The sequence below is a fragment of the Athalia rosae genome, chromosome 7, assembly GCF_917208135.1.
Source record: "Athalia rosae chromosome 7, iyAthRosa1.1, whole genome shotgun sequence".
Taxonomy (NCBI): Eukaryota; Metazoa; Arthropoda; class Insecta; order Hymenoptera; family Athaliidae; genus Athalia; species Athalia rosae.
This window is the reverse complement of record NC_064032.1, coordinates 3,599,823-3,612,960: the sequence shown is the minus strand read 5'-3', so window position 1 is coordinate 3,612,960 and position 13,138 is coordinate 3,599,823. Positions and strand designations below refer to the sequence as shown.

Below are 13,138 nucleotides of genomic sequence, written 5' to 3'. Positions count from 1 at the left end.
TTTACTCAGATTGCGCGTATAATAACGGGTAATAATTCTTATACGGCATTTGTTTTACGGATAAAAGAGATGACTCGGCGTACCGAATCCGTTGAGAAATGGAATTAGTGCTCTGCCGTGTTTTTTTGGATAGGTGTACTTATGTATATATATATTTTCTATATATCGCTTTGAAACGAGGCAACTTTTGGAGCTTAGCCAAACTACCGAGAGAGCTAATCTCCACCACAATAGGTGCCACGACGACGCTGAGAGAGAGGTCGGTAATTTTCAAATTATGAAAGAAACTTGGAACTTCTTCTTCACTTCGTTCCCTTGTTCTTTTTGCTTCGCTTTCCTGGTCACCTACTACGGTCGTCAGACTTTTGGGTGGGTAATGTATCAGGTAACCGTATACCTGATGTGCGTTAAGGTGCGATCGGAGCCTTATCCTTCGAAAAACGTAGTGAATATAGGTACGGGTAAATATCTGGGACACCGCACCGCCCAAGGGGCATCAACCAAAATGCGCCACTTGACCCGCAACGATTCTCGGAGGTACGATTTTTCGAACATTTTTTAAGCTTCCTCGATCCCCGCGTCCGAATACGGAATCAAAATGATAAAATAACGTTTTCGAAAATCGCCAAAACTTGATAATCCAGAGGTTGAATCAAGTAGATTACAATGAGGGGAAGAAACAATTTTCAAAAATGAAAAAAGTAAGAAGAAAACATGATCTTTTTTCTATTTTATCCCTCTACTCGTGAACTCATGAATATCTATACCATGACTCTTGCGTAAAATTCCTCAAGTTATCCTCTCTACATAAGGAAATATATTTTTAAAGTTACTTCGAAGGGACTCTAGCGTGTATATATATATATATATATATATTTTTTTTTGGTTTCACGTCGTCTTCGTTTTTTTTTTTTTTCTTCGAGAAAACCTGTTTCTGTCGTGGCCCGAAGCCTCGCTGCTCCTCCTAACCATCGGAGGGGTACCTGCTTACCTTAATTCTTGGGCCAGTAGGTAGGACCTGCTAACTTCAAACTATATAACCTACCTGTCTGGGGCTTCTTACCGGTATAAAATAGACCCTCTTTACACTGCGCACCGCAAAGACCCCAAGGATCCTCGGCGGTTAGAGTGGATCAAGGTTTTTACGGTTCAGCTGTGCTACGCAACTGAGAACCTTAGAGGTATTCTGGTTTGTAATTTCCTTTTTTTACGAGGAAAAAATCAAAAATAAGGTGACCAAAATGCCGAATTCTGTCGTATTTTGCTTTCGCTGTGAAATTTGAAAAAAAAAAGAAAGAAGAAACAACTAGAAATTCGGTCAACATTTTTTTTCGATGATCAAATAGAATATTTATTCCAAATGGAGGAAAAATCTTCGATAAAGTTATTTCCCGTTTCGATATCTTTTTTTTTTTTTTAATAACGAGTTGTAATGGAAACTTCATTTTTGAGGTATTAGAAAAATGACACTTTTTACGACACTTTATTATTTATCTCTGGGGTAATACGAGTACATACTTTATTACATGTACAACCAGCTGTAATTCTGCATACGGTGTTTATTAACTCTACGGTATGGGTAGAAGGTAGGTTGGGTAGGTGGGGTACGGCTGGTTATAACGAAGCTGTATCCGTGTGAGCCCTTATACTGCGTTAATTTCACACTCTGACGCATTAAAGGCCAGGCTCAACTGGCTGGGTTGACTAATCTTTGCCAGTTTCTCTCGAATCCTTTAGCGGGATACGTAGTGTATATATATTCAAGTTGCATACGTAGGTACGTAGGTACCCCTACGCTAGAGCACGTGTACACGGCGACACCGTATACCACCGTTAAAAGCGTCCCCGTATCACGATGCCGCATTAAATTGCCCTAGCAAAGTAATAACACACGTTACACGATAAGTATGATATACATAATGTAATACGTATATATATATATATATATATATATACACACATCAGGTGTACAAGTGTACGTACATTATATCCACAGAGTTGCTACGGAGTGGCGACATTAAGTTGGTATATTACGTACTCTGGATTTTCCTTGTTTTTTTTTTCTCCTTTCCCAAATTCAATTTTAAATCTCCCCCCCCCCCCCCCCCCGAAAATCATCCCTTGATTGAAAAAAGGATAAATCGTTCTCGACGTGTTCGAATTTCAACGTTTTTTTTTCGTTATTGTCGTTGTTCTAGACGCTTCATCGTCGAACGAGGCTGTCCACCTGCAGCAACGTTTGAGAAGTTTGAGCACGGAGCTCGTGACCCTAAGAAATCGGCTGCACGTAGGGCAGCCTCCGAGTTCTGGCAAATCACCTGAAAAAGGACACGGCGCGCCAGCGGTACCGCCAAGGACGACTCTGCCACCCCCGCCCACCGCCGTATCCCACGGGGCCAACCATCAACTGACCGCCAACACGATCGGACACCCTCACAACAATCATTCCGCCAACAACAACAACAACAACAACAATAACAACAACAACAACAACAACAACACAGCTAACAACAATAACAACAACAACAACAATGTGAACAACAATAACAATAGCACCAACAACAACAATACCCTCGGACGTTCCTCGACGACGAACAATGTCATAGCCGGTGAGTAATTTTTTCTGATTTTCTCTCTTCTCGTCGTCATTTGCTTGGTCATTTTTTCAATGACTCGGAATCAGACGTCTTTTGTCTGAGGGTACGAACCCCAGTTGACAATTTTTTGTAACCGAATTATTACGGGCGATTTTGACTTTGAAAATGAAATCAAAAACGTGAACTCGATACGGACGTAACGCGTCGCAGGGTGAGACGATTGAGTTGATTTTTTATTCTTTCCATTTTATTTTTTCTTTGATTTTTTTTCTTTTTCTTTTCTGACGTCAACTCCAGATCTGGATTCCCCGAAGAAACGTCATTTGGTACAGGATGACGGGATCGTGTCCTGCGTGACGGCGTTAGGCTGTTTACCGTCACCGCCTATAACGAGCATAATATCCGACGCTAGGAACGTTAAAACTTCGTCGTCATCTTCCGCCCATCAAAGGTGTCCCGTCAAAACTACGAATACCTCGTCCACCGTCAATAACAACAATTCAACAAATTTAGACGATCTGATACATCTCTCCGGTCCGCTCACCGAAGATGCTGTACTCAAATGTCTCCAAGCTAGGTTCTGCGCCAAACAGTATCACGTGAGTAAAACGAACATCGTCATCTGATTCACCTTCTCCTTCACCTCTCGGAGAATGTTAGAGAAATTAATTCGAAAATCCTTCTACCAGTTTCCTCTTTTCCCATTGAATTTTTCTCTTCCCAACGACGGTCTAGTGTCCGTTCTTGTTTTTTTCAAATCGCGAGCAATCATTTTACAGACAATTTTCGAAACGGCCGAGGCTAGGAAAACCAGATATTTGAAAAAAATGGAAAATCTTCGATTCGCGTCGTCGAGTTCGATAAAAATTTTTCGGGCTTTCTTTGCGGTCGCGAGATCGGAGTAGGTAGGCAGTTACTCGACTCGAGGATCGGTAAATGCAGCAGAAACAGCAGCAGCAGCAGCAGCAGCGAACGAACGAACGAACGAACGAACGAACTTGTGGGTCTCGGGTTAGTGGCGCCCGGGGCAGTTCTGCTCCGTAGGAATGCAAACAGACCAAAGTAACGTGTTTAGTTCACTCGCGTCCTGCACACGCAAAGGGGACCGAGAGGAAGAGGAAGAGAAAAAAGGGGAGGAAAGGGGATTCGGGCACCGGTCGCCTTGCCTTGTCCCCCCCTCCCCCCCTGTATACGTACCCACACGTGAGTGTCCAACTTCGATAGGAACTTCGATTACTCGCGCGAACCGTCTCTCACCGACGGATGCCGCGAAGACGACTTCGAAAATGAATTTGAAAAAAAAAACCAACGAGAGCTAAATCTCCCGAATCCATCATCGTTTGAATTTATTTCTCTTCTTTTTTTTTTCCCTCGAAGATTTCGATGATTTTTATTTCACGATAAACGAGAGATGTACGTTGGTTTACACGCTCTGTAGCGTACGTGGTCTTTGACGAAACTTTTGCAAAAGTACGAAGAGGTTTGCGTACACACTTAATGAGCCCGGGCCACGCTCAACCAAAGATCCGAACAAGTGTAGTAGACGTCGTCCCGTACTTTGAAGCGGCAAAGTCACACAGTGCCGGAGAACAAATCGTGCAGACTGAGTTATACATTAATTCGCACCCGGAGCATGAACTCCTGTACTTCTAAGAGTCGGACGAAAAAAAAATCGAAAAAAATCGAAAAAAAAAAAATTCAACGAATCGGAATCTCCTCACCGTTGTTAGCTAACAATAAGTGGATGGTTTTTCGGATCGCTAGAATGCGAATTTCGCGAATCTCGCGACGATGACGATCGTCGTCGTCGGAGGAGGAGGAGGAGGTGTTCGGTGCGGGTCGATCCGTTCCGGTGAATATAAATTCTCATCTATACCCCCTTATTCCACCTCGTACCGTTTAAACATTAATCTTAATTCCAAATCAACAGTTACAGCTGCCTGCTCGCGTCCCGGTAGTAGTTACCGGCTTGCTTGCAGCGCGAGCTGACTCGAATACGGCTTGTTTATGTTAATCCAAACTCCGGAGAGCGACGTTATACAAGGTAGAGAGAACTCCCCTAGTTTCTATATGCTTTACAGTACCATATAGATGTACGTATAACGTGTACTTCGTACCTATATAACGTCGTAAATCCAATAGGATTTAGATTATAGATGTGTATGTATATGTATATCTATATGTGCATAAATAATTGCTGCGGAGGTATCTAACGAGCCGCAAGTTTCAAAAATTCAACGCACCGCTGGCTTCGCGTCTCTCCTGTTTTTGTGAGAAAAAAAACAAAAAAAAAAAAAAAACCATTGTCGATTTCAAAATCGTGAAATTTCTAATTTCCATCCCATGCGCGCACCGAATCCAGCGATGAGTACTGCAGTAGGTGTACGGTGGAAACGGAAACGCGTTGTTTGAAATGCTGCTGCAGTTTGGAAATTATCGATCTTCGGATACGCGGAACGTTCGTAAGGATATACATGGTATATATATATGTATATATATATAGCTGTAATCAATGACAATAATTAGGCAAATACGCAGGTGCGTAATCTGTTTACAGGGCGTCAGGTAAAGTTTGGTTTACCGCTGGTACTTCTATGATGAGAACGTTGCAGCGAGCGTTATATTATACGGTGTGTGTGGGGGGGGTAGGTACGCGTACCATACACACCGGCAGAGATGCGAGACCGGTTTCAGTTCCTTCTTTTATTCAGTTTTTCTTTTTTTTTTTTTTGTTGTTTTATCTTTTGCTTTCTTTATTTCGTTGCCGCGCCGCTCATTCTTTCGTTCGTCGTGATCTTTTTGTGATTCTCTCTCTCTCTCTCTCTTGCTTTCCCCGACGGTATTTTAACCCCGAGGCTCTCCCGACGTTCCGTGGGTAGGATGGGAGAACCACCGGACTCCGAGATCCTACGCGGACCCCTCCTTGATCCAAGAAATGAATTCGAAAATTTATTTTTAGTTTCCCGCTTTTCCGACGAAATTTTTTCCTACCTCCTTCGAGGCCCCGAAGAGGCCTCGGAAGATGGAAACTCGTCGACTGAACGTGAATAAAAATTGGAAATTCAAATTTTCCGAAAAACAATGGAACGAAAATTTTCAGACCAACGTTGGCCCGATACTCGTCTCCATCAACCCGTATACGGACGTTGGTAATCCGTTGACGTTGACGAGCACCAGGACGGTACCTCTGGCACCGCAACTCAACAGGGTCGTTCAGGAGGCAGTCAGGCAACAATCGGAGACTGGATATCCTCAGGCGATCATCCTTTCTGGTGAGAAACGTCAATCATTCGCAGGCTCGCACAGCGGAATACCAACTTCTAACTAACTCCCCCTCTACCCTCCCTTTCCACCCTTTCCACTGACTCCGGTTAATCAAAAGCCACCGAGTCAAAATAGAAAGGAAAAAAAAAAAAATAATGAAAAATTATCGAACGAGATCGAGCTTTTCGTCTTATCCTCGCGAAAGCGCACATTCCCCCGCACGTTCGACGAATCGAATTCATTCTCAGGCACCTCTTTATTTCCCATATAGGGACGAGCGGTTCCGGTAAAACTTACGCCTCTATGCTCCTACTGCGACAACTTTTCGACGTTGCCGGTGGCGGACCGGAAACGGACGCGTTCAAACATTTGGCCGCGGCGTTCACCGTCCTGAGGTCGTTGGGTTCGGCCAAAACGGCCACGAACTCCGAGAGTTCAAGAATAGTAAGTAAGATTACCGCCGACGCATTGTCTTCTTTTTTTTTTTTTTATTTTTCCATCGTCTTCGGAAAAAGATCCCTCTTATAAACGGAATTCGTTCGTTTCGCCGATAACAGGGTCATTTCATCGAGGTACAAGTTACGGACGGCGCGTTGTACAGGACGAAGATCCACTGTTATTTTCTCGATCAAACGAGGGTGATCAGACCGTTACCGGACGAGAAAAATTACCATATATTTTACCAAATGCTAGCTGGATTGTCGCACGACGAAAGAGGTACGGTGCAAAAAAAAAAAAAAAAAATTAAAAACAACTTTCTTCTTCGCGGTACGGAGAGACGAGAAATTAATTTTTTTTTTTCTCTCGTCACGGAACGAAATCGGACGGATCGTTGAATATTTTTTTTTTCCGTTTTTCCCCACAGCTAAACTGAACCTGGAGGGTTACAATCTGAAGAATTTGAGATACTTGCAACACGGAGACACCAGGCAAGACGAGGCGGAAGACGCGGTCAGGTTCCAAGCGTGGAAGGCGTGCCTCGGTACGTGGAAAATTCCAAAAATCAAACCGTTCACGTTCCAAAAAATTACCGCGTGGATATCGAAAGCCCGTTCGTAAAATTGAAAACTTCACCGCTATCGAAAAATTTTTTCCAGGGGTACTCGGTATACCGTTTTTGGACGTAGTCAGAGTTCTGGCGGCCGTTCTCATACTCGGTAACGTCGGTTTCGCCGACGGACCGGGTGTGGAAGTCGGCGTGGTCGGGGAAAACGAACTCGCGGCCGTCGCCGCGCTCCTCGGCGTACCGCCGCCAGCTCTGCTCAGAGGTTTGACTTCGAGGACGCACAACGCCAGGGGACAACTGGTGAAGTCCGTCTGCGACGCGAATATGGTACGTTACGTTACGTTAAGTTACGTTGTTTCGGGGTGTTTTGTAGCGCGCGGAAAGCGTGTATCGCAAAGAGAGACGCGTCGATCTGACGAGGAAATGTAATTTTTGTTTTTTTTTATCTTTTCTTTTCTATCGTTTTGTTTCAACCGACAGTCGAACATGACCAGAGACTCCTTGGCCAAGGCGCTCTACTGCCGCACGGTCGCCACGATCGTGAGGAGAGCGAACAGCCTCAAAAGACTGGGATCCACACTGGGCACTCTGTCGTCGGACTCGAACGAATCGGTTCACAATCAGGCGGAGGTCACGAGTCAGCACGCCTCGACCATCGGTAGTTCCGCAGGTACGATGTCGTCGAAGAGGTCGTCGTTCCGAAGGTCGTCGTCGTCTTTGTCTTTGTTGTTGTTTTTTTTTTTTTTTCTCATCATCGACGCGACATTCTCCAACGCAGGTGGAACGGGGTCCAGGAGTATGGCGGCGTTGAACAACGCGGTTCGTCACGCTACCGACGGATTCATCGGTATATTGGACATGTTCGGTTTCGAAGACCCGAAACCGAGCCAATTGGAACACCTGTGCATCAATCTCTGCGCCGAGACTATGCAGCATTTTTACAACACGCATATTTTCAAAAGTTCGATAGAAAGTTGCCGCGACGAGGGAATACACTGCGACGTGGAAGTCGATTACGTGGACAACGTGCCATGCATCGATCTGATCTCCTCACTGGTGAGAATTAATCGTTAAATCGAACTACTCGCTCGGTATCCGATCCTCAAACTGCGCGAAACTGTGGTGTTTCTATACACGTGTATATTTATACGCATACGTGGAATATTCCCGGTGATTCGATTCCTGGGGAATCGGATATTTGAATTCGAACGCAATTCTCCCCTCTGCTTAAAGCGAGCCCCGCGCGCTCTACTCGATACCTAATACGTCCACGTTGATGCAGCGCACGGGTCTCCTGAGCATGCTGGACGTCGAATGCTCGATAAGGGGAACGGCCGAGAGCTACGTTGCCAAGGTCAAGGTTCAGCACAAACAGAATCCCAGACTATTCGAGTCGAGAATGGTCGACTGCAGATCGTTCGGTATTCAACACTTCGCCGGAAGGGTCGCTTACGACGCCTCCGATTTTTTGGGTAACTTTTCATCCCCCTCTCTCTGTCTCTCTCTCTCTCGTTCAACTCCACATCGTCTCGAATCATCAACTTTTTTTTTTGGTTTTTTTTCCATCCAATTTCAGACACGAACAAAGACGTCGTACCCGACGATCTTGTCGCCGTTTTTTACAAGCACACCTGCAACTTCGGATTTGCGACGCATCTTTTCGGTAGCGAATTGAAAGCTCTTTACGCAAACGACACCGTACCGAGAGGAGTGAGCTTCAGGATATCGCCCACCTCGCACACAGACCTGTTGGTATTTCATTTCAATCTTCCCGAATCGAATTCTCCGGACATTTTGTTGTTTTTGTTTTATGTTTTTGTTGTTTTCTTCATATTCAAAAACGTGTCGACTCGTTAGATTGAACGGAGACGAGCCGATATCCACCCTGACTCAGGATTTTCACACGAGACTGGACAATCTTTTGAGAACTCTCGTTCACGCGAGGCCACATTTCGTCAGGTGCATAAGGAGCAACGGATCGGAAACGCCGGTGCATCTGGACCGCGGCGTGGCCATGCGTCAGATAAGGTCCCTCCAAGTTCTCGAGACCGTCAATCTGATGGCCGGAGGTTCGTTTCTTTCGATGATCGCCGATGATCGTCGGTAATCGGCTCGAAGTTTTATACTCGTTGTTCATTTCGCTGCAGGCTATCCCCACAGGATGCGTTTCAAGGCGTTCAACACCAGGTACAGACTATTGGCGCCGTTCAAGCAACTCCACAGAGCCGAGGAACAGGCGGCCGAGGACACCAGATTGATACTGCAGAACGCGCAGCAGATGAAGAGCAAATTTTCGGCCAGCACTAGCTGGGCGATGGGAAAACGTCACATTTTTCTAAGCGAGGGAATCAGGCAGCAACTCGAGGCGATGAGGGCGGACACCAGACGCCGGGCGGCTACGGCTATTCAGGTGAGAACGACGACGATTCATTCGTACGATTCCCCCGATCCACGATATTATTTCTACATCCGATCGAAAAATCGGTGATTTTTTCTTTTCTCCGCGCAGTCGAGCTGGCGGGGCTGGAGGATCCGCAGAAGATGGCCGATACGGAGATCGTTGATCGGGGTTGGTTCTTCCGGCGTTGTCCAAAAAGCGCATCAGACCTCAGCCGTAAACGGCGGGCAGAGGTCAGTCACTTCCGGTACCGGAACTTTGAACGGTACCGGGAACGGCGCCAGACCGAGGCCCCAACCGATCGCCGGTACGCCGCCCCCGGATCCGGCGGAAAAGTGCGCCGATCAAAAAATGATCCAACAAACTTGCACGCTATTCGGTCTGGACCTGGTAAGCCCTTTTTCAAACGGACCTTGACGATATTTCCGCAGAGATTCTCGCTCGAAACAATCAATGTTCGTGTTTTTTTTCGATCGCAGGAACGTCCGCCACCCGTACCTCCCTCGAGGTCTTACACCGTCGCAGGTAACACGAAATTGGGATACCCCCAGACCAGAGTAATGAAAACGCCGTTTCCAGGTGAGACTCTTTTTCTACTTTTACCAAGTTTCTACACACGTTCGAAGTGCCTTCGGAATGTACGGGAGATAAGAGACGGTTTTCTCACGTCTCTTTCGGCTTCTCTGATAAATTTTGCAGAAGGAGGAGACGGCGAGGTGGTTTTGCTGAAGGGTGAGACGGTTCTTGTGGTCGGTGCGTCGCCCAGACGGGGACACCTTCTCGTCGAACACAACGGCGCTACACTTCACGTACCCTACCAATTCATGGAGCTGAAACCGTGCAACGTGAACGTTTGACGAGAGCGTATCATCGAACCACGACGCGAGTATACAGGAGACCTGTACAGTTTTGTCCGTAGGGAATAGAAAACGATAGGGGAAGAGAGAAACCGAGTCGTACTTCCGGTAATCCAAACCCGGCAAGTGCAAACCGTGTTTTATAAGTACACACACACACATTCGATACACATTTACATACGTATGTATATTCAAATTATATATATATATATAGATCGCGGTTTACGCTTTACGATGTTCGGTTTATACGGACGTATACGCGATATACGGGGCACGCTTCGCTGGCTAATTGTTTGTGCAAAGTTGCAGGTATATCTGGAGTTATACCGTGAGTTAATTTGCTGCGATAACTCCCCTCTCACGTTTCACCCGCTAGTTCCTACCGTTGCATACGTAAAGTTCGAAACACTCAATTCCAACGTATACGAATATCACTTCGTTTAATTACCCGAAAAGTACGACTGCGCGATTGACCGGTCGACTTTTCGTGCCGAACGAAAAGAAAATGGAAAAAAAAAAACAGACGAGAGAAAAAACTCGTTCGAATTCGACTCCGAGGAGTATTTAATTTCTCGAGCACCTTCGTCCCGTTTATTAACCGCGTGTACAAGGTTCGGGGAAATTTCACTTCGGGTTGTATACAACATCAGCGGAGGGCATTTCTCTCCACTTCGAAGTGCTCCTACCACAATAACCTGCACCACCGCCGCCGCCGCCGCCGCAATCTCTGCGGGGAATAGTAAACCGTGCTTTATTTTCTCCCATATTTTACTTGATAACCGGTACTCTTCCTCGCATTATCATCATTGTGCCATTTCGGTAGAAACGGGCGTCGGTACAGTCGAAAAGGGAATTTTTAAGCTTTACAGCGTCGAATTATCCGACGAAAAAGAGCGTCCAGAATCCGAGAAAATAGATTCTTTCGAAAGACTGTACTCAAGGGGGGTATACAAACGGGAAACCCGAGGGCGGCGATTCTACACTCGGCACAGTTTTCTCAGGCGATACTTTTTCCCTCTTCCCGTTCAACTCCCGCCTATCCTCCGGCTAGAAATAATTCCAGTTTTCGGTTCCTCCGGAGTCACCCGGTACGCTCGCCACTCGGTTGTGAGTACAGCTTTTCGATTGATCGAGAAAAGAGAGAAGTAAAGGAGAGTAAAGTAAACCGGGAGTAGAGATGATCGTAAATTTACCAGTGATATTCCCGGGAATATAGTTGAACGAATGAACGAACGAGAAAGGAATATCGCGACTTTTTTCGTGTACAACTAAAAAATTACGATAACCGGATATGAGAATCTTCTAGAGTTCCAGGTTTGCTGGATTCACGGAAAGTGTATATTAAAATACCAGCCGACGATATTTCTCTCTTCAAAAATTTTACCACATTAAATTACACTCGGTGTACATCACCCACTTCGGCTGCATCTTCAGACCCGCTACGTTTTATATTTTGTGAGTACCGTCGAAAATAACCATTTCAATTTACGTAAAAAGTATCTGTGTGAATAATATATATATATATAGGTACGTGCATATTTTTCACGTCTTTTATTTGACGCTTCGAGGATACATGATTATTCGTACACGTAGGACAAAACTTAGATATAAATAAAAACGACGATCTACGCGTAGAGTTCATTTTATTTTACTTTATTTCGTTTGATAACTTTTTTTTTTTTCTAGACTTTAAAATTCGCTCAAAAAAAAAAAAAAAAAGAGAAATAGCAACAAATAAAAGGGGAAGTAATTTCGATCGCGATATTTTTCTTTCTATTTTCCGACGGTGTAGATCTTTGTTGCGTAGCGTAGACTTTTTTTTTTTTTTTCTTAACGGTAATCGAGTTTCTCGATTCTATTTAGGGTAAATTACGTTACGACGCACATGAAATATTTGTATTACTTGATTTATTATTACACCCGCTGTACATCGATCATACATTAATATACGTTTAATAGATTTTTTTTATGATAATCTACCAACAGTATTTTCGCCATCCTTTAAATCTTCATAGTGCCAATCCTAGATGATTTTTCTCGTAATATATAACACATGAATATATTATATTTTATAACTATTACTATTAATTATTCGTTTCAAAAATATCTGAATTGCATGCGTGATTTGATTTTGATTTTTTTTTTTTTCTTTTCATTTGATTTCTACATACCTTCCACACAAGTATTATAAGTATATTATTACATACACCTAAGTGAACTTCGATTAAAGAGAAAAAAGAAAAGAGAGTATTTTAACTAAAAATATATATCTGTAGATGAATACGAAATAAATTTTGTACATATAATGCGATTATATCGAGACACGAAGAAGAATAAAAAAAAAAAAAAAAAAAAAAACAATTAATTACCAATAAAGAATTGAAAAATAAATTTTGGTTCACAACTGCTGTGTGTACAGGATGTATGACGTGTTACGTATCTAATCCGATACCATCCGATACCCTGAAGATAACGAATTTCTAATCCGGCGTCCTTCGCAACGGCAGAGAAGAGGAGAGAATCTTCAAATATTTGCGCTCGCCTCAGGCGTTCTACGAAATATAATTAATCCTAATTAATGCCTACTTCAGGGAAGAAAAGGGTGAACGAAAGACAGGGATTCTGAACTACATTTCCTGAGGGTAAACCTATCTACCATCCCACCTGTAACATCCACTCCGTGTCCTATAAATCAATTGGTCTATGAAAGGCGTGAAAATGCAGTAAATTTATTTATCAATTTGATAAAAGAGCCTGGCACGACGGGCATTTGCACGGCGACTACGACGTTCTTGATATCATAAACGCAGAGTATACGAGGTACCACGCTTTGGTAGAGTTTGATAAGATGTAATACGAGTATATATATATATATATATATATATATATATATATATATATATATATACATGTATATATAATACGTAAGTATATGGTAACTGAACGTAGAAGATGCGCACGAAGGTGCAGCAGTTGGAAACATTTCAGATACGCGAAGACGACGACGACGACGACG

General features: G+C 44.0%; 1 protein-coding gene across 3 annotated transcripts in view; it reads left to right on the top strand.

Moving 5' to 3' along the window:
* Nucleotides 1-12,480, top strand: part of LOC105683115 (unconventional myosin-IXAa) — a 182,197-nt gene extending 169,717 nt beyond the window's left edge. For all 3 annotated transcript variants that reach the window (XM_048659117.1, XM_020856114.2, XM_020856137.2), the window contains 16 exons: nucleotides 2,199-2,609; nucleotides 2,895-3,196; nucleotides 5,698-5,869; nucleotides 6,133-6,305; nucleotides 6,419-6,578; nucleotides 6,727-6,843; nucleotides 6,959-7,194; nucleotides 7,348-7,537; nucleotides 7,646-7,923; nucleotides 8,150-8,339; nucleotides 8,444-8,615; nucleotides 8,725-8,936; nucleotides 9,015-9,277; nucleotides 9,377-9,655; nucleotides 9,745-9,844; nucleotides 9,965-12,480. In XM_048659117.1, coding sequence (XP_048515074.1) covers nucleotides 2,199-2,609; nucleotides 2,895-3,196; nucleotides 5,698-5,869; nucleotides 6,133-6,305; nucleotides 6,419-6,578; nucleotides 6,727-6,843; nucleotides 6,959-7,194; nucleotides 7,348-7,537; nucleotides 7,646-7,923; nucleotides 8,150-8,339; nucleotides 8,444-8,615; nucleotides 8,725-8,936; nucleotides 9,015-9,277; nucleotides 9,377-9,655; nucleotides 9,745-9,844; nucleotides 9,965-10,122 — 3,413 coding nt within the window. In that variant the 3' untranslated portion in view covers nucleotides 10,123-12,480. The remainder of the gene's footprint in view (nucleotides 1-2,198; nucleotides 2,610-2,894; nucleotides 3,197-5,697; nucleotides 5,870-6,132; nucleotides 6,306-6,418; nucleotides 6,579-6,726; nucleotides 6,844-6,958; nucleotides 7,195-7,347; nucleotides 7,538-7,645; nucleotides 7,924-8,149; nucleotides 8,340-8,443; nucleotides 8,616-8,724; nucleotides 8,937-9,014; nucleotides 9,278-9,376; nucleotides 9,656-9,744; nucleotides 9,845-9,964) is intronic.
* The last annotated feature ends 658 nt before the right edge of the window (nucleotides 12,481-13,138 follow it).